At 32.7% G+C, this 20,692-nt stretch overlaps 1 protein-coding gene and 2 non-coding genes across 3 annotated transcripts; 2 read left to right on the top strand and 1 right to left on the bottom strand.

Annotated features, from left to right (window-relative positions):
- The first annotated feature begins 463 nt into the window (after window positions 1–463).
- Window positions 464–554, top strand: TRNAY-GUA (transfer RNA tyrosine (anticodon GUA)). Its single transcript is given in 2 exon segments — window positions 464–500; window positions 519–554. It is a non-coding gene; the product is annotated as a tRNA-Tyr (tRNA).
- A 4,306-nt stretch (window positions 555–4,860) lies between these two features.
- LOC107941673 (stemmadenine O-acetyltransferase) lies at window positions 4,861–6,192 on the bottom strand. The gene has a single exon (XM_016875247.2). It carries the CDS (start codon window positions 6,190–6,192, stop codon window positions 4,861–4,863), a length of 1,332 nt encoding a protein of 443 aa, XP_016730736.1.
- A 3,264-nt stretch (window positions 6,193–9,456) lies between these two features.
- On the top strand, window positions 9,457–9,547 carry TRNAY-GUA (transfer RNA tyrosine (anticodon GUA)). Its single transcript is given in 2 exon segments — window positions 9,457–9,493; window positions 9,512–9,547. It is a non-coding gene; the product is annotated as a tRNA-Tyr (tRNA).
- The last annotated feature ends 11,145 nt before the right edge of the window (window positions 9,548–20,692 follow it).

The following is a 20,692-nucleotide window of genomic DNA, read 5'->3' on the forward strand; positions in this document are numbered from 1 at the left end:
CTATATGCACATTTTAAATTTTTTTAAAAAAGATTTTATATTTTCAAAAAATAATTATTTAAAATTTAAAAAACTAATTTTTTTTATTTTTTTTGACATGGCATGCTAGGTTGCATACTACCACGTGACAATTTTTTATGGTTTTTGTCAATCATGTTAACGATGTTAATGGTTAAACCGATTAACTAATAGTTCTCGTTAATGGAAGGAACTAATTAAATTTTTTAATTTTTTTGAGTAGGAGTAATATGATAAAAAAAAAAGGAGTTAAAAACCGATGCTAAAAAATTTATCAAATTAAAGGAGAGCTTTGCTTTGATTCACCCTTAAAAGTTACGTCATGTAAGTATTTATTATCCACCAAAACATGTACAATTCTTTCTCAACAATTAAATCTTTTCTTTCAAATAATTTCCATATCAGTTTATTAATTATAATAATTTATAATCTCATTGTCCGTCAGCCGACCTTAGCTCAGTTGGTAGAGCGGAGGACTGTAGTTGGACATCTTAATAGCTATCCTTAGGTCGCTGGTTCGAATCCGGCAGGTCGGATCTACTGTCAGTATTTTTACACTTCTCTAACAGAATAGGTTAAATTCTGCTATTAGTCCCTGTTTTATGCCATAAGTTGTGAGTTTAATCCCTATGCTTCCTTTAGTATTATTTCAAATTTTAAAATTGCTTTGCATCACCTTTTCACCTTATTAAAACGATAGTAGGTTTAATTCAATTGAATTTTTTGATTATTTATAAAAGATGTATGCAATAAATGAATACTTATGTATAAATTCTTATCAATTTCAGTTTCAATCTTTAGATCTTTATTTTTTAAAATTAGTGATTTGTAATTGTTTTATTTGCTTATTTTCAGTACAGTAATTATAAAATTCATTAAGTTCTGTGATTTTCAAAATTTGAGGTGTCAAACATATTATCGCATGTGTAATGTTACTTCAGCTTGTTATTTTCATATATTACTCACACAAAAAAAATCAGTAAATGGATTTTAATGACTGTCGTTTATATTAAGACTAAAATTTCAAAATTCAAAAAAAAATATATAACGACTGAAAATGATCCAATTGGAGAATACAGATTAACTCTATAACTTTACAATAAATACAAGACTAATAGCATACTTTAACCAAACAAATTTTAACTGCTAGCATTTGATCAGGACTAAAATTAATCAAATTAAAGTACAAATACTAAATTTATAACATATATAAATTACATGGACTGATAACTAAATTTAATGCTCATAACCTACACGCTCCTTTTTCTTTGAATTATTATTAGGAGTTATTTAATTTAATAATTTTCCTTAGCTTAATTGTAATTAGTGATGTTCATAAATTGGGTGGGTCGGATTTAGGTTGAATTCATGTAACGTATTTAGATCAGTTTTTTAAGTTCTGGGCTGGCTCAGTCTGAAAAATGGGCTTATTTTTTTTAAACTCGACTCAATTTAAGAAAAGTAAACTTGGGCCTGACTCACCCATTTTTAGATTACTTTTTATGTAAAAATATTTTTTAAAGATATACTAAAATAAAATTTTCTAACACATTAAAAATATATTAAAAAGTATTTATATTAGAAAGCACTACCATAAATATAATAAATGTTTTATTATATTAAATAACACAAATAAATATAATAAATATTTTATTGTATTAAATATAATTTTTAAAATTTTATATTTTAGGTTGAGTTATTTAGTTGGGTAAGTATCTTCTTCTTTTTTAAGTTTTGAGAAATGAATTTAATTATTATTGATTTAATGTAAATATAAATAATTATTATTTAACATATATAATTAATATTTATATTAATATTTTAACTTCATAGTTGGTGTTGGATATGAATATTGATACTAATATTTAAAAAAAAAATTAACATGATGTGTGACAATATTCATGTAATAATGTCCGGTCAATGTCTTATGAATAGATATTTTTTTCTCAAATTATTGTATCTTTTTCATACAATGCCCAGAACCATCCATAACACATCCCTAACCCTTAAATAGGAGGATAATGCGCTTCAACGCACTCAAAACCACAATCTATTGCACTGATAATAATGTCGATATTAATCGAGCTAAGACTCAATCGACAATATAAACAATAATAATTAAATTTTTTTTTTGTTATAGTTGTTTTTTGAAGAGATAAATATGTTACGTAGTGAACCACATAAATAAGGTTAATAAGTTAAAAGAAGAACCATAGCTAATTGTTTGAGAGTGTGTTGTCCAGGAGATCCATAAGAACCTAAGTATGGTAAACATGAGTGGCCCCAATCCCTGTTTTCCCTACATCCTTGTCTCGTTGAAGCAGTCCCCTAATACCGGGGTTGCTCCGAAAGGCCCATCACCCAACCTTTTGTTCTTCCAATATTACGTGAGAGGGGATGAAGTGTAATTATTTCACATAATTGTTTTCCTTTAAAACATTAACAATCTGACACAAATAAAGAGAGATCTGTTTTACATGGTACCATTTTTAAAATCTAGTTGGATTTTAATATAAGTGTTGATAAATATTATACTATGTATAGATTAGATTGATAGTTATTTGATGTTTTGGTATTTTGGATTAAATCGTAATGATAGTTAAATTGAATGTCATAATTGAAAAATGTACATTTCGTGTAAGTACGTTTGAATTGGTATAGTGCAATGAAATTAAAGGATTTGAATATGTACATTGGTCCCGTTTGAACCTTGTGAATACTTAGGATACAAATGACATGTCATTAAGGATTAAATGGTTTCGGGTGCTGGTCTTGGATGTCCTACCAATGGCCGAGTTCCTGCATTTGTTGTGGATTCTCCACAGTTCATGTGAGCAGATTCGTTTCACAGCTCAAGTGAGATTATAGATACGATTACAGTTACATGTAAGGCAAACTTTGTGTGAGCATTTCCCGAGTATCCGATGTTATTCAATTTGGTTCTACGTGTAATTTAGCTTTGAAACGAAAATGTACGTATATGAAATGAGCTATGTTAATGAGAATATGGAATGAAAAATGTAACATGTGTAATTGGATTGAAAAGGTAACAAATGGAATATGTGATGGGTGGTTTATATATTGGAATCCTTTTCATGATATGTGCTATGTTTCATAGGTTGATATATTTTTAAATATATCTGCTAGCTATGTGATGTGTTGTGGATAGGAAAGAAAAATATCCATATGATCTAATGAGCAATGTTTGAATGGTTTAATCGTTTTATGTTTGGTAAGTTTAAGTTTCCTTTATATGAGTTTACTAAGCATTAGTTGCTTACGTAATTGTTTTTCTTTGTCTTGTAGATCATCAGAAAGCTTGATTGGTTGGAATCAGATCGAAGCATGATCACACTATCCAATTATCATTTTTGTAGTTTTTGGTTACTTTAATTTAGGGTTAAAAATGACATGTAATAGGGCTTGAATGTTAACTTGACAATTTGGTATGTTTGAGTAGTGCCAAACTTATGTATGCCTTAACGTTTTTGATTGATGAATTGTAAATAATGGTGCAAATAGGTGTGTTGTTAAACACTTATGCATGCCCATGTGATGATGGGTAAATCATGGCTAAATGATATGTATGTGTGAAATGGTTTTGGTCTGGTTACTTGTGCTTAATGAATGAACTTGAGATGTTGGTTGGATTCATTTTGATGTATTAATTGTGGTGCCTTGTGATGACATATTGGTTAGATTTATAGGATGGTTGATTTGGTATGTTTTGAAGTGTGTTTGAATGTGTTTTGGTCATATGAATGCATGTGGAAATAGTGTATTTTAGTGTGCAAGAATTGGTGCTTGATTTGACTTATTTAAGGGGCAACTTATAAAGCACATGACCTGAGAAACGGGCTACCATACGGCTGTGTGCCACACATGGTCACCCCACAAGGCCGTGTGTAAATATTATTTTAGTTGCAGATTTTACAGGGCCTATGACGCGACTGTGTAACCATATTTCAAATATACACACAGTTTGGCACACGGCCTGCAACACGACCATGCAACCCTATTTCGAATACCACATAGGCAGACACATGGGTTGAAACACGACTGTGTGTCCCATACTTCGAATACTCGCACGGTTTGGGTTATGTCACACGGCCTGGCCACACAATCGTGTGACTCCTGTTTCTAAAATTTTTCAAAATTTAAAAACTTTTCTATTTTGTTTCAAAATGATCTTTGAATGTTTTTAAATTATTTTTAGGGCCCCGTAGGCTCGGTTTAAGGCCTGGAAGTGCATTTTTACTTTAATTAAAATAAAGTACTATTGATTGATATCAATTAAATTTCTTAATTGTTTATGTTTAAAACTAAATGTTCTGATTTATATCGTAATGCTCTGTAACCCTAATCCAATGACGGAGATGGGTTAGCGGTGTTACAAATAATATATGAAAACCTTGAACCTTAAACCTCAAATCCCAAACCTAAATTCGAACCCCAACTCTGAACCCTAAATTTGACTTTTTGGTTTAAAGTTTAGAGTTCCAGATTCAAGGTTTAAAATTTGAGTTCGAGGTTTATGTTCAGGGTTCAAGTTAAAAGATTACTAAAATTATGTATTAATAAGATGCGGGAAGCGAATGAAAAATGATTTCCAATAAATAATATATTAAACACTAACTGATAAAATAATTTCAAAGACTTTCACACCCACTCTCATATATATATTTTGAAAAGAAAAAAGAAACTAATAATCCGGTCAACATAGCAGTTCAACAGCAATGCTTAAAAAATACCTGAAAGACAAAATATTAAAGTAGAAACCATATACTACTGAAAAATACCTTACTCATAGTAGAGGAGATTTTATTGATCATCCAAAGACACTCACAAGCTTGAAATCTGGAGATTTGGAGAAGCAAAGTTTAGGAATTCATGATCTTTTTGTAGTGCAGACATTCTGGTTTCATCTAAGGTTATCCAAGCTTCTATTCCTTTCCCACATTTGGTTTCAAGGAGAATAGTTAAGTTTCCAAATTGCCCTATTTTTCCCAGTATTGCCCATGAACAAGGTTGCCCCCGTCCGAAATCTAGTTTGTGAAACTCAGTATTGATCCAGCTGGTGAAGGCGAAAATGTCAGGTTTTTCAAAGGAAAACAACAGCTCCAGCTGGTTCAAGTGCTCAGCGATGGCTTCAAACCCTTGTTCACCTTGGATGGATCTCACGTATTCGCCGTCGATAACAGCAATGGATTGACTCATCAACTCGACCAATGTGGATAACTCGGTGCCTGTCTCGGCTGGATTCGAGAGTGCACTCGCCAGCCAAAACACATTCCCAATCGAACCATCTAATGTGGTAAGCTTCCCTTTTGACCTCATGTTCACCGCTTGGACTACAATGGATGGTTTCAGGGTTCCTTGTATCGCCCTGGATGCCGCCATTGAACATTTCCAGATGAAACTCGAGATAGCTACGGTTCGTGTCGGTGTAGTCACGACTTCCCCTTTTGCCATGTCCTTTAGGATGGCTACTGCTTCCTCATTAAACACAAATTTCCTTGTAATAAAATTACCTTTGGTGAACCATAAGTTTTCCATCATGGATACGTAATTCTTGGGCATTGGATTTTTAGGTGGAAAGATCAAGGATGCCTTAGATAAGGCAGGAAATCTAATTTCAGGGTGGTATCCTTGGCAGATTGTGCTCCAAACAAAGCCTAAAATGACTGCTGTTTCGGAGTCAGTGATTTTATGTGAGGCGCAGATGCCTAAAGCTATTCCCCCACATGCAAACATGGTGACTTGACAAACCAAGAGAGGACCCTGATGATTTGATTCCTTGGATAAAGGAGTGCAAGGGAGCAAGTTGTTCAAGGTCTCAATTTGATGATGCCTAAGAAACTCGGATAATCGACAACCGATTCGAGCCGATAAAAACGGAACACCAGCGTCGAAATCATGGATGAACATGTTACTAAAGATTCTCCCAGAAAAGGGATATAAGATGTTTAGGGTTTCTGAAAGAGATTTCTTCAGCTGAGTCAAAATATTGGAGGTGTTGGTATCACTCGGGGCATAAAATAATATGATTGGAACATAAGTGGTGGGAGTTAGCTGATCAAATACACAGAGTTTGAAGGGTTCTTTTAGATGAATTTCTGGGGAAGATGGTTTGATGATTTCTTTTGAAAGAATCTGAGCCTCAAACTTCATCATTTCTTTGTTTTTTTTTTCCCTCACCAATATGTTTACACAAGCTCCATCGGAAGGAGAAAAATATATAAACTATTGGAGATCAAAGCCTCCACTATAAGATCTTCTAGTTTTGGCTAAACTACTATAAAAGCCCTTTACTTAGTTTACCTTTGTTGAAGCCCTTCACTATAAGATCTCCAATAAATCTGCCAAAAATATTGTTAATAATAGTAAACAATTGTATTAAACATGGATAATAAGTGTAGATAGTAACATATTTTGGTGAATTACCCAAAAATGCTATTTTTTTCGAAAAAATATATCGGATTAGACCGGTTTTTTTTTAAATTTATCGGATTAAGCTGATTTTGGAGAGAGAGTGGATTTGGCAGGAAAGTGCTTCTAGCTAGATGTGCTTTCCTGCTCAGTCAACAAAGCACATCTAGCTAGATGCGTTTTCCCTAATGGCTACCCACTCAACGGTCGAATTCTAATGGCTCCCCCCTAACGGTAACTCTTTTCCCCTATTTAAACCCCAAATTTCCCACTTTTTCAATTCACTCTCTACTCTCTCAATTCATTCTCAATCCTCTCTTAATTCTCACTCAATTCTCTCAGTTCACTCTCAATTTTTATTAAAATTGTATTAAGGTTTTTTAATTATTTTGTATTACAATTTTTATTCGTCTTTATTGAAATTATTAATGACAAATTTTCTTATTCGTTTAGATGACAAGCACATTTCGACCGTTCAATTGCAAATGGTAAGAATTTTTTATTACTTTTAATCTAATTTAATTTAATTATTTTGTTGTTATATTGAAATTTAAGATTTTGTATTTTTTTTATAATTAGCTAGAAGATCGGATTTTGGAGACGTACATTCGCAATCTATCTACTCCTTTATCGTTTTTAATCGAACCATACTTGTGAGATGCGAGATTTTTGCACATCGCCCGTATGGGTAAGGGGTGCAAATTGGAACTCGCACTTGTAAGCGTGTTGGTGGAAAGATGGTTAAAGTCTTATTGGTTTGAGATGTGAAATTGGACCTATATATTGTGATGTTTTCACTTAGGTCTTAAGATCAACTGTACTTTGTTAAATGACAAGATGAAACTAAAAAGGTATGAGCTTGTAGGATTCTGCCTACAAGGTCGCGACACTAGCTTTCAACATTACTACGTCCTTTGTTTGAGGTCGCAACGTTAACTCATTGTTTTCAAAGTCGTGACATTGCACCATCAAAGTCATGACACCATGTTTCTGCCATTGATGACGCGACGTGAAACCTTCATGGTGGCGAAGCCAACTCGATAAAACTTGATAACTTTGCATTTTGGTCCTCATATGGTCTCGGGTTATCATAGGAGCTTTCATAAGCTTGCATAAACCCAAATATGAGTTGGAAGAATGTTTTATTGATGTTTTATCTGAAATAACTTATATAACAAATGTCCTTTTTTGAAAGAACAATTTTGTATGTTGATATGTGAGGGTGAGTTACAATATAAATGCAAGAGGTAGAAAAGAAAAATGAATGCTCTTATTATAGCTCCTAGTTGTTTACATTGAATTCACTCTTTAGTAATTGTGCTTACATCAAGAAGGAAAAAATTAATGCTCATAGCCTACACTTTGCACCCTTTTCTTTGAATTATTATTAGCTTAAATTGTCTAGTCACCTATTTTAAGAAGTTATTTAATTTAATAATTTTCGATAGCTTAATTGCAATTAGTGATGTTTATGAATTGGGCTGGGTCGGATTTGGGTCGAACTCATGCAACGTATTTAAATCAATTCTCTAAGTTCAGGACCGACTCAGTCCAGAAAATGGACTTACTTTTTTGTTCAAACTCGATCCGATTTAAGAAAAGTAAACCTGTGCCTGACCCACCCATATTTAAAATCTAGTTGGATTTTAATATAAGTGTTGAATGCATGTGTTTGATTTATATAACTATATATTTTTCCATATTCATATTCAAATTTTTAGTAGATGAGCAGGGGCGTCACCTCATCCTGTATTTCTTTCCAATTATTTAATGACACTTCAACAATTCTTTTCACGTCATTGATCCATAATTTTGGTAATTTTTTAAACCTAAACATTGAATTTTGAACCCAAAACCCCAAACCCCAACTCGAACCCCAACCCTAAATCTTAAACACTGACCTCTAAACTTGACCAATTAATTAAAATTTGTAATTTCCCATTGATAAGGGTTATAAGTTGAATTAATTATTCTAAGTTATTTGAATGGTTTAATTGAATGAAAATTATTATTTAGATCAATAAACAAACCAAACGAATCTAAACTGAGAAAAAGCTAAAGTGTCGGATTAGTCGTCGGCTTCGTTTTTACAACTGTTTTTGTCGAGGTAAGTTCATATAAAGATTTAAATTCATTAATTGATGTTCTGAATGTAGTTTTGATAAATATTATACTATGTATAGATTAGATTGATAGTTATTTGATGTTTTGGTATTTCAGATATAATCATAATGATAGCTAAATTGAATGTTATAATTGAAAAATGTACATTTCATGCTCACGTGGCAAATATAAAAAAATCCATATTTTTTTAAATTTAAAAGAAATAAAATGTGCATTTTAATTACATTAATTAAAATTAAAATTTTATGTTGTTGATTTGGAACTACTAGCAAATTGTTAAAAATCTTTATTGATTTAAAAAAATTAAAAAAATTATAGATTTTTTAAAGTTTTTTAACACTTGATAATTTTATTTATTTTTAGATTTTTTTTAATTTTTTGAAGTTTTTTTTTAATTTTGTACTCTTCTAAAATGAATTTGTACAACCGTTTGTACAAATTTATTTGAATATGAAGAACTTATTGTTTAGATTCATTCTATATGCATATTTTATTTTATTTTTTAAAAAGATTTTATATTTTCAAAAAATAATTATTCAAAATAAAAAAAATATTTTTTTTGCTGACTAGGCATGCTAGGTTAGCATACTACCACATGGAAAATTTTAGTGGTTTTTGTCAACCATGTTAATGGTTAAATCAGTCAAGTGACAGTTTCTGTTAATGAAAGGAACCAATAAATTTTTTTATTTTTTATTGAGATTTTTTTTTGACCCTTGGCAAAAGAAAATTACTTGTGCTAATTGTAAGAATTGACATAAGTAACTTTAAGGACTAATATGATAATAAAAAAAAAGTTAAATACGTCATGTAAGTATTTATTATCCAAATAATTTCCATATCTATTTATTTATTAAAATATTCTATAATCCCATAAGCAATTAACCGACCTTAGCTAAGTTGGTAGAGCGGAGGACTGTAGTAGAATATCCAAACAGCCATCCTTAGGTCGCTGGTTCGAATCCGGCAGGTCGGATATTGCCCCTTTTTTTTTTACAATTTATTTAAAAGAATAGGTTAAATTTTGCTTTTAGTCCCTATACTTTACTTGGTACTTTTTCAAATTTTAAAGTTGCTTTGCATCACTTTTTCACCTTATTAAGAGAATAGGTTAAATTCTACTATTAGTCCTGATCAAATTGTAACTGTTAAATAAATTAGTTTTTGTTATTTCTAAAATTTGGAATGAGAAATACATTATCACATATGTGTAAATGTCGCCTCAATCTATTATTTCCAAAGATGATATCAGTTTAATTCAATCAAACTTTTTTAGAATTTTCGAACCATCCATCATACTTTAATTTAGTAAATGAATCATAATAAAATGATAAAAATAAATCATATTTATAATTAAATATTTATTAAGAAATGATAAAAATTTATATAATTTTTTTTATAAAAGATGTATTCAATAAATGAATACTTATGTAAATTCTTATCAATTTCGGTTTCAATCTTTATTTAAAAATACTATTTTTGTAATTGTTTTATTTAAAATTTTGAATAAAAATAATAAAAGATAAAAGACACTATTTTTAAATTAAAATTTACAATATATCAATTTTTTTATATATTTTTTACAAATTCTTTAATAATGATTAGAATTTTTTTATCACTATATTTCAAATATCAAAATAATTTATATCTATTTATTATTTAATTAATTATTATTTTGAATAATGTTACTTTACATTAATCACAACATGATAAAATGCTTTAATTATGATTTGAATTTTTTATTATAATATTTGAATGATTAAATAAGTTAATGCATTTTAATTATATTCAACCATTCAAATAAAGCATATTATTGAACCTCATGTGATGGCTTGATGGTCAAAGGTGTTCATTGTCCTAGGTGTGACTTGAGTTCAAGTCGTGTTGGTTGTTTGGGCTTTACTTTGCTATTGTAATTCACAAAAAAAGGAATATTATTTTAAACTAATTATGATAATTATAAAAAAATATTTAAAAAATTAATTAAAAATTAAACACATAAAATCACATTGTAATTATAAAAATTAATTTGCAAAAAAAAAAAACTGTTGTTTTGCTGCCATTTCACTGTTATGTTGTTATTGTTTGCATATTGTATAATTCTTGTTTTATTGTTAATTTATTACTATTTTAGAGGCATTTGTTTGTTAAGTTACGCCTATCTTAGTGTTATTTAAGTATAAAAACATTTTTAAATTTATTTTCAATTTGTTGAGAAATATTTATTTTACTGTTTTTAGTATCTTTCATGTTTTTTTTTAAATTAACATAGACCGAATTAGGTTCGGGTTTAACATCTATAAAACGAACCTAAAATTTTGTTAGGACCGACTTGAACCCGACCCGACACAGGTATAGTTTAAACCCTTGAAACATCATTTTCTCCGATGTGGAGTCATAGTTTAAAATGTCCTCACACAGCTGCACCAAAATGGCATGGTGGAGTGGACACATGCCTTTCTTCTACAAGCCTTCGTGCCTCTGATGTTTTGGAAAGATGCGCTTTATTCTACGACCTTTATAATCAAAATACTTACTTCAAAGGCTATTCATCACAGGAACTCCTCATGAAATGGTCTTTGGAAGCAAGCTAGATTATGGTTTTCTAAAGGTCTTTGGCTGTAAGTGTTTTCCTTACCTTATACCTTTCAATAAAAATAAACTTGAATCTCATTCAATGCCTTGAACATGCCTTGGTTATTGTTCAAATCACAAAGGTTACAAGTGTCTTACAGATGATGGGAGGGCCGATATGGTATTACGTGAATCAATAAATTCGATACGGGTATGAGTAATGGTATGAATCGAAAAGGAAATGAATATGTTCTTAGTAGTAGAAACTATGGTATTATTTGGTTATATTAAATTGTTGAATGCAATATTTGTATGAATTGATATACAAAGCTATTATGCATATATCATATCTTAATGAAATGTGTATTGGCTAAAGGCTGAATTGGAATTGATTGTGCATAATCTCAGTTTTGATATATGCATGTTAATAGTTTTGTATTGGAACCCACCCATTGTTTGAAAAGTAAAAAAGGGTGGGCACCGAAAGTAGAAAGTAAAATTGGTTGGCAAGTTGGGTTAAAAGTTGGCATGGGATAATTGCAATTTTGGTCCCTAATTGTATAGGGACATTGCAAGTTGATCCTTGAACCTCAACTATAAATAGGCCTAACCATTTCTTACTTTCTTCATCCCACACTTGCCATTCTCTACTTAAGGCAATTGTTCTCTCTCCCTATTTGTAAACTTTCACTTGTATTTTTGGAGTGAAATATATTTGGTAGTGCCCGAGGACGTAGGCAAAATTTGCTGAACCTCGTTAAAATTCTAGTGTTCTTTATTTTTGTTCTGCATATTTTGCAAGTGTCATTGTAGTGATTTATTGTGCTATTAAATTACGATAGAGTGATATTCTGGCTAGGAAAGATCTGGTATGTAAGCGATCCTCGTGATCCACCTCTCTTTCCTGGGAATTGAACTTAGTGTGATTTTTCAGTACAATAATTTTACTCTTTCACACGCTTCCGCGCAACAATTGGTACCAGAGCCAGGTTCGTACTTGGGGAATACGACCGTTTACGGTACTATTCACGTATACGACACTATTCATGTATACAGTACTGTTCACGTATACGGCACTATTCACGTATACGGTACTGTTCACGTATACAGTAGTTGGGATTGAGGAGAAAAATGGCAGCAGCATCGTCATCAGCAAGGACTACTGTGACAAATGCAAAATTTGAAGTAGAGAAATTTGACGGTACCAATAATTTTGGTATGTGGCAGTGTGAGATCCTGGATGTCTTATGTCAGCAAGAGCTGGATATAGCCCTTGAAGAAAAACCTGACAAGATGGATGACAAGGAGTGGGCCAAGATCAATAGACAGGTGTGTGGTACAATCCGCCTATGTTTGGCCAAAGAGCAGAAGTACTCCGTCATGAGGGAGACATCAGCGAAGAAGCTGTGGGATACATTGGAAGAAAAGTTTCTAACGAAAAGTCTTGAAAATAGGCTTTATATGAAAAAGAAACTTTTTCGGTTCACGTATGCACCCGGTATGTCGATGAATGACCATGTGAACTCATTCAATAAAATTTTAGCAGACTTGCTAAATTTGGATGAGAAATTTGAAGATGAAGACAAGGCATTATTGTTGTTGAATTCCCTTCCTGATGAATATGATCATCTTACCACCACATTGCTTCATGGGAAAGATTCAATCACATTTGATGCAGTCTGTAGTGCGTTGTATAGATCTGAGACTCGAAAGAAAGATAAAAGAGATCACAGAGATACAACTGCAGAAGTCTTAACAGTAAGAGGTCGTTCACACAGCAGCAAACCTGGTAGAAGGGGTAAGTCCAAAGGGAGACCCGCCAAAGATGAATGTGCCTTTTGTTGTGAGAAAGGGCATTGGAAAAAGAATTGTCCTAAGTTACAAAAGGGCAAGTCTATTTCTAATGCATGTGTAGCGGAGCATGATGAGGAGTCAGACTTTAGTTTGGTTGGCATGGCAATGGCATGTCAAACGGATGAGTGGATATTGGATTCGGGATGTACTTACCATATGTGTCCTAATAAGGACTGGTTTTCTAGTCTTGAAGAACTAGAAGGTGGAGTTGTTTTTATGGGCAATGATAGTGCCTGTAAGACAATGGGTGTAGGTACAATCAAATTGAAGAACCATGACGGCTCAATCCAAGTTCTGACAGATGTTCGCTATGTACCCAGCTTGAAGAAAAATCTCATCTCATTAGGGGCCCTAGAATCTAAAGGGCTCACAATCACTTTGAGAGATGGATTACTAAAGGTAGTAGCTGGGGTATTGACGGTGATGAAAGGCACTAGAAGAAATAACTTGTACTATTTAAATGGAAGTACAGTTATTGGATCAACATCAACAGCTTCTGCGAAAGATGCAGATTCAGAGGCTACCTGGTTATGGCATAGGCGATTGGGACATGCTGGTGAAAAAGCTTTGCAGACTTTGGCGAAGTAAGGCTTGTTGAAAGGTGCAAATTCTTGCAAATTGGAATTCTGTGAACATTGTGTTCTGGGCAAGCAGACGAGGGTAAAATTTGGTTCAGCAATTCACAATACGAAAGGAATTCTGGACTATGTTCACAGTGATGTGTGGGGACCTACCAAAGTGGCTTCTTTGGGAGGTATGCACTATTTTGTCACTTTTCTTGATGATTATTCAAGAAAAGTATGGGTGTATCTAATGAAAAGAAAAAATGAAGTTTTGGATGCATTTCTGAAGTGGAAGAAGATGGTGGAGACTCAGACAGGTCGAAAGGTCAAACGACTTCGATCAGATAATGGTACTGAGTACAAAAATGATCCATTTCTACAAGTATGTCAAGATGAGGGCATTGTGCGACACTTCACTGTTCGAGATACACCACAGCAGAATGGGGTGGCAGAACGCATGAATCGGACTATACTGGAGAAAGTTCGATGTATGTTGTCCAATGCTGGATTGGGCAAGGAATTTTGGGCTGAGGCAGTTACATATGCGTGCCATCTAATTAACCGATTGCCATCAGCTGCAATAAATGGAAAAACTCCTATGGAGATGTGGACTGGTAAACCTGCTACTGATTATGATTCTTTACATGTTTTTGGTTCCACTGCATATTATCATGTAAAAGAATCTAAGTTAGACCCAAGAGCAAAGAAAGCATTATTCATGGGTATAACTGGTGGTGTAAAAGGATACCGTCTCTGGTGTCCTGATACAAGGAAGATTGTTTTCAGTAGAGATGTAACTTTTGATGAATCAACCATGATGAAGAACGAGGATTCACAAAAGGATGACAAAACCAGTAGTACTTTGCAGCAGGTGGAGTTTGAAAAGGTTAATGATGATCCAGCTAATATTGAAAGAACAAATGATGAAGAAGTTTCGACCCAAGAACTTCTACAGCAACAAGATTCAATTGCATATAGGAGGCCAAGAAGAGAGATTCGTAAGCCTGCTCGCTTTGATGATATGGTGGCCTATGCACTTCCAATTGCAGATGATGATGTTCCTTCCACTTACACAGAAGCAATAAGTAACTCTGATGGTGTAAAGTGGAAGCAAGCTATGAATGAAGAAATGCAGTCTCTTCATAAAAATAGGACTTGGGAGTTGGTGAGACTGCCCAAGGGAAAGAAGGCAATTGGATGCAAATGGGTATATGCAAAGAAGGAAGGATTTCCTGGTAAAAATGAAATTCGATACAAGGCTAGATTGGTAGCAAAGGGTTACGCTCAGAAAGAAGGAATAGACTACAATGAAGTGTTTTCTCCAGTTGTGAAGCATTCGTCTATTCGGATTTTGCTAGCCTTGGTTGCGCAATATGATCTTGAACTAGTTCAGCTTGATATGAAGACAGCATTTTTACACGGTGATTTGGAAGAGGAAATCTATATGACTCAGCCTGATGGATTCAATGTTGCTGATAAAGAAAATTGGGTTTGCAAACTGACAAAGTCGCTTTATGGATTGAAACAATCTCCGAGGCAGTGGTACAAGCGATTTGATCAGTTCATGAAAGGGCAAAGGTACACAAGAAGTAAATTTGATCATTGCGTATATTTTCAGAAGCTACAAGAAGGAACTTTCATATACTTGCTCTTATATGTTGATGATATGCTGATAGCATCTAAGAGCAAAGTTGAGATTGAGAGATTGAAGACTCAACTCAATCTCGAGTTTGAGATGAAAGATCTAGGTGAAGCTAAGAAGATTCTTGGCATGGAAATATGTAGAGATAGAGCTCATGGCAGAGTTAGCTTGTCTCAGAAGCAGTATTTGAAGAAAGTACTACAGCAGTTTGGCATGAACGAGCAGACCAAACCTGTAAGTACCCCGTTGGCTTCTCATTTCAAGCTTTCTGCACAACTATCTCCTTCGACGAATACGGAACGAGAATACATGTTGCAAGTTCCGTATTCTAATGCAGTGGGTAGCTTGATGTATGCAATGGTGTGTACAAGACCCGACATTTCACGGGCAGTTAGTATAGTGAGCAGGTATATGCATAATCCTGGAAAAGGACATTGGCAAGCTGTGAAATGGATTCTACGGTATATTCAGAAGACCGTGGATGTTGGATTACTGTTCAAGCAGGATAATACACTTGGTAAAGGTGTTATTGGGTACGTTGATTCTGACTATGCCGGTGATTTGGACAAGCGAAGATCAACCACCGGTTATGTGTTTACACTTGCTGGAGGACCAATAAGTTGGAAGTCTACACTACAGTCTACAGTTGCATTGTCAACCACAGAAGCCGAGTACATGGCTGTAACAGAGGCTGTAAAGGAGGCTATTTGGTTACAAGGTATGGCTAAAACCTTGGGGTTGGTTCAGGAGCATATTAACGTGTATTGTGATAGTCAAAGTGCTATTCATTTAGCAAAGAATCAAGTCTATCATGCACGTACAAAACATATCGACGTACGATTCCATTTTGTGCGGGAAATTATTGAAGAGGGGAAAATTTGTCTTCAGAAGATCAAGACTGCAAATAATCCCGCAGATATGATGACCAAGGTGGTAACAGCAACCAAGTTCGAACATTGTTTGAACTTGATCAATATCCTGCAAGTTTAACAGTTGAAGAAGGCACTATCAAGTATTGTTGTCAAAAGTAGAAAGAATTGTGTGAAGATAAGATTATCCTAATCAAATCTTCAAGGTGGAGATTATTGGAACCCACCCATTGTTTGAAAAGTCAAAAAGGGTGGGCACCGAAAGTAGAAAGTAAAATTGGTTGGCAAGTTGGGTTAAAAGTTGGCATGGGATAATTGCAATTTTGGTCCCTAATTGTATAGGGACATTGCAAGTTGATCCTTGAACCTCAACTATAAATAGGCCTAACCATTTCTTACTTTCTTCATCCCACACTTGCCATTCTCTACTTAAGGCAATTGTTCTCTCTCCCTATTTGTAAACTTTCACTTGTATTTTTGGAGTGAAATATATTTGGTAGTGCCCGAGGACGTAGGCAAAATTTGCTGAACCTCGTTAAAATTCTAGTGTTCTTTATTTTTGTTCTGCATATTTTGCAAGTGTCATTGTAGTGATTTATTGTGCTATTAAATTACGATAGAGTGATATTCTGGCTAGGAAAGATCTGGTATGTAAGCGATCCTCGTGATCCACCTCTCTTTCCTGGGAATTGAACTTAGTGTGATTTTTCAGTACAATAATTTTACTCTTTCACACGCTTCCGCGCAACATTTTGGTTGAATTGACTTGAATCATAAAAGTATTGTTGAGCTTTATCACTTAGCGTATGGTTTGTTTATTCCATGTGCAGATATCCATAAATCTTGAAGCCTCGAGAGGTGAAACAATGTCCAAATTGTTGATTCTGGACTCAGAAATGTTTGCACAATTCTCACATTTCAATAGATGACATGTACCTAAAGTTGAACCGATTTTTAGGTTATAAATGGTCAAATTAGTGTAATTGAATAATGTATGGAAATGAATAGTTCATGAAATTGGACCTATATATTGTGATGTTTGTCATTTAGGTCTTAAGATCAGCTATACTTTGTTAAATGGCAAGTTGAAATTACAGAGTTATGAGCTTGTAGGATATTCAGCCTACAAGGTCGTGACACCAGCTTTCAACGTCACGGCGTCTCCTGTTTAAGGTCACGATGTCAACTCCCTGTTTTCATTGCGACATTGCACCATCAGAGTCGCGACACCATGTTTTTGCCATTGATGCCGTGACGTGAAACCTTCATGGTGGCGGCGCCAACTCGATAAAATTTAAAAACTTTACATTTTGGTCATCATGTGATCTCAGATTATCATAGGAGCTTTCGTAAGCTCTTATAACCCCGGATATGAGTTGAAATAATGTTTTATTGATGTTTTATCTGAAATAACTTGTATAAATTATTGAATGGATCGATATTGTATTCCTAGTTACTTTGACAATGAATGTGACATCCCGTAACTCGGATCCGACGATCAGGTCGGATATAGGGTGTTACAGATTCTTTAAAAGAAATTAGTTTTAGATGTATTTGCTGATAAAATTAAATCAACTAGATTGATATGACAGTTTTATTATTTTAAAAATTATATTAAAAATGTATTTTTGATATTTAAATTAAAATGAAAATATTTTTATTAATAAATATTAATTGTATAGGTCAAATTTTGCTATTGACCCTATATTTTGCATAAGTTGTAAATTTAATACCAATAATTTAATTTCGTTATTTTCAGTCTCTATGCTTTTAGAATTTGAAAATTTCAGTCCAGTAATTATAAAATTCATTAAGTTCTGTTATTTTCAAAATCTGATAAGTCAAATATATTATCGCATGTGTAATGTTATGTCAGCTTGTTAGTCTCATATAGTACTCACAAAAAATTCAGTTAATAGATTTAATGAGTATTGTTTACATTAAGACTAAAATTTCGAAATTAAAAGGAATATAATGACTAAAATTGATCCAATTGGAGAATATAAACCAAATCTATGACTTTACGATTCATACATGATTAATAGCATAATTTAACTAAACAAATTTGACTGTTACCATTTGATTAGGACTAAAATTAATCAAATTAAAGCGCAAATATTAATTTCATAACTTATATAAAAGTACATGGACTAATAACAAAATGTAACCAATTTTAATGTCCTTTTTTGAAAGAATAATTTTTTATGTTGATATGTCAGGTAGAGGTGCTCATGGGCCGGGCCCGGCCGGGTTCGGGCCAAGCCCATAAAAAATTTCGGCCCGGCCCGAAATATTGGCCTGAAATTTTGTCCAGGAAAAAATTATAAGCCCGGCCCAGCCCGGCCCATTTTTTAAATAAATACCAAAAAATTATTTTAAAAATTAAAAAAAGTATTTTAAAAATATTTTAAAATTAAAAAATAATAAAAAGTATTTTAAAATTAAAAAATTTAAAAAATAAATATATTTATTATATCGGGCCGGGCCGGGCCCGGGCCAAAAAACTGGTGCCCGAGGCTCGGCCCGTTTTCTAAACGGGCCTAGTTTTTTTGCCCAATCCCATATTTCGGGCCTATATTTTTACCCAAACCCTCCCATATTTCGGGCGGGCTGTCGGGTAATGTCAGGGTGAGTTACAATATAAATGCAAGAGGTAGATAGGGGTGAACAAAATTCGATTCTATTCGATTCGAAAAACTCGATAAAAAAAACTAAATTTTGAATTAACTAGTTTGAGTTATTCGGATCAACTCGAATAAAAAAATTAAAATTTCCGGTTTAACTCGAATATGAATTACACAATTCGAGTAAACAGAAAATCTAAATAAGAAAAGACAAAACCACGTCGTTTTGGTAAATGTTTATCTTTTCTAAAGTTAAAAGTCAAAACCATTAAATTAAAAGGCAAAATTATTTTGTTTTGATAAATGTTTACCAATCAGTCTTACTTATGTAGTTAAATAATCTTGTACTTCGTCTACTAGTTAAATAATCAATCCATATAAACACAATATTGAGTATAAATAATGTGATTCGTTAACTCGACTCGAAATTTTTTCGATTCGAAAACTATTCAAATTAATTTAATTACCAAAAAAATTCGTCAACTCAATTAATTTAAAATTTTTTAAGTCGATTTTACTCGACGTGACCCAACGCTGAACGGTCAGATTGTTTAAATTGAATTCACTCAGTAGTAACTGTGCTTACCTACTTGCCACTTGGACGACAGACTTTCAACCAACTTATTTATGTGTATTTAATTTTCTGCAGTTTGTGTTCAAATTAAAGCGTACTTCAAAAATGAAAAATTTAATGCTCCTAGCCTTAGCTTTTTCTTTGAATTATTATTATTATTATACTTAATTAAATAACTCTTGTTAGCTTAATTACAATTAGAGATATTCATGTATTGGGTCGAGTTAAGTTTGGATTGAGCGCAAATAAAGTATTTAGATTACTTCTTTAAGTTCGGGTTCGGCTCAATCCAAAAAATAAGTTTATTTTTTATCCAAACCTTTAAAAAAAAAACTCGAATCTAACCCGACCATATTTAAGTTTTTTAAATTAGTTTTTATTTAAAAATAGTTTTTTTACTTTTATTTATTTTTTATCCCTCTAAAATAATTTTTTTTAACTTCGTCCTTAGTGTTGGATATAAATATAAAAGAATAACCATAATTGATGCTTTGAATGTGTTCTCCATTCATGTATTTAAACTGGTTTTTTTTTGGTAAAAAAATATTTTTTAACAGGTATGATTTGACAATATTAAAATCTAGCTTCCAAATGATTACGATTTGATAGAATCAGAATTTCACTGTTGAGATTTTTTAAGAAATTGACTCTTAAATTTACCATTTTTTTCCTTTGAAAAGAGAGTATAAATAGGAGATCATTCCTTAAACTTCTCCCATTATTTTATTCTTGGTGTTTTGCGGAATTACACGAGAGAGAAATTTTGTTAGGAGATTGGGTTTTAAACCGGACCGTCTATGAACCCTCTAATCTTTCATGGGAATTGAATCTAGTCTGGTTTCGTTGGTTTTCTTTTAGCTTATTTTCCGATCATATTTTCAACCAACTGCTTTTGTTTTTTTCAATTTTGATTCCTTTATTAGAAGAGCAATATCAATTATGTTCTACATTCTTTATCCGGGTATATAGATATTGAAATACTGTGTTAACCTTAGGGCGACTTCCACTATACGATTACACCGATCAAAACAAATTTACTTTTAAGACAGTGATTCTTCCACGGCACGATGATTGCTCTATTTATTTAGACTCAGCTTGATTTCCTATTAGCGCTAAACAGTTTTATTTTATAATAGTATATTTTTAACATTAATAACATGAAAACATTACTGAAATATCATTAAGATGAGGCAATTATTTCTAATGAAAATGATTTCCAATAAATAATATATTAAACACTAACTGATAAAAAAAATTGAAAAGAAAAGAAAAACTAATAATCCGGCCAACATAGCAATCCAACAGCAATGCTTAAAAATACCTGAAAGACGAAATATAAAAGTAGAAACCATATACTACTGAAAATACCTTATTCATAGTAGAGGAGATTTTATTGATCATCAAAGTGTTTCCAGAGACGC

The sequence above is a fragment of the Gossypium hirsutum genome, chromosome D04, assembly GCF_007990345.1.
Source record: "Gossypium hirsutum isolate 1008001.06 chromosome D04, Gossypium_hirsutum_v2.1, whole genome shotgun sequence".
In the NCBI taxonomy this organism is placed as follows: Eukaryota; Viridiplantae; Streptophyta; class Magnoliopsida; order Malvales; family Malvaceae; genus Gossypium; species Gossypium hirsutum.

Coding starts and splice junctions, on each gene's coding strand:
- LOC107941673 (XM_016875247.2), bottom strand. CDS start 6,192: ATGATGAAGTTTGAGGCTCAGATTCTTTCAAAAGAAATCATCAAACCA.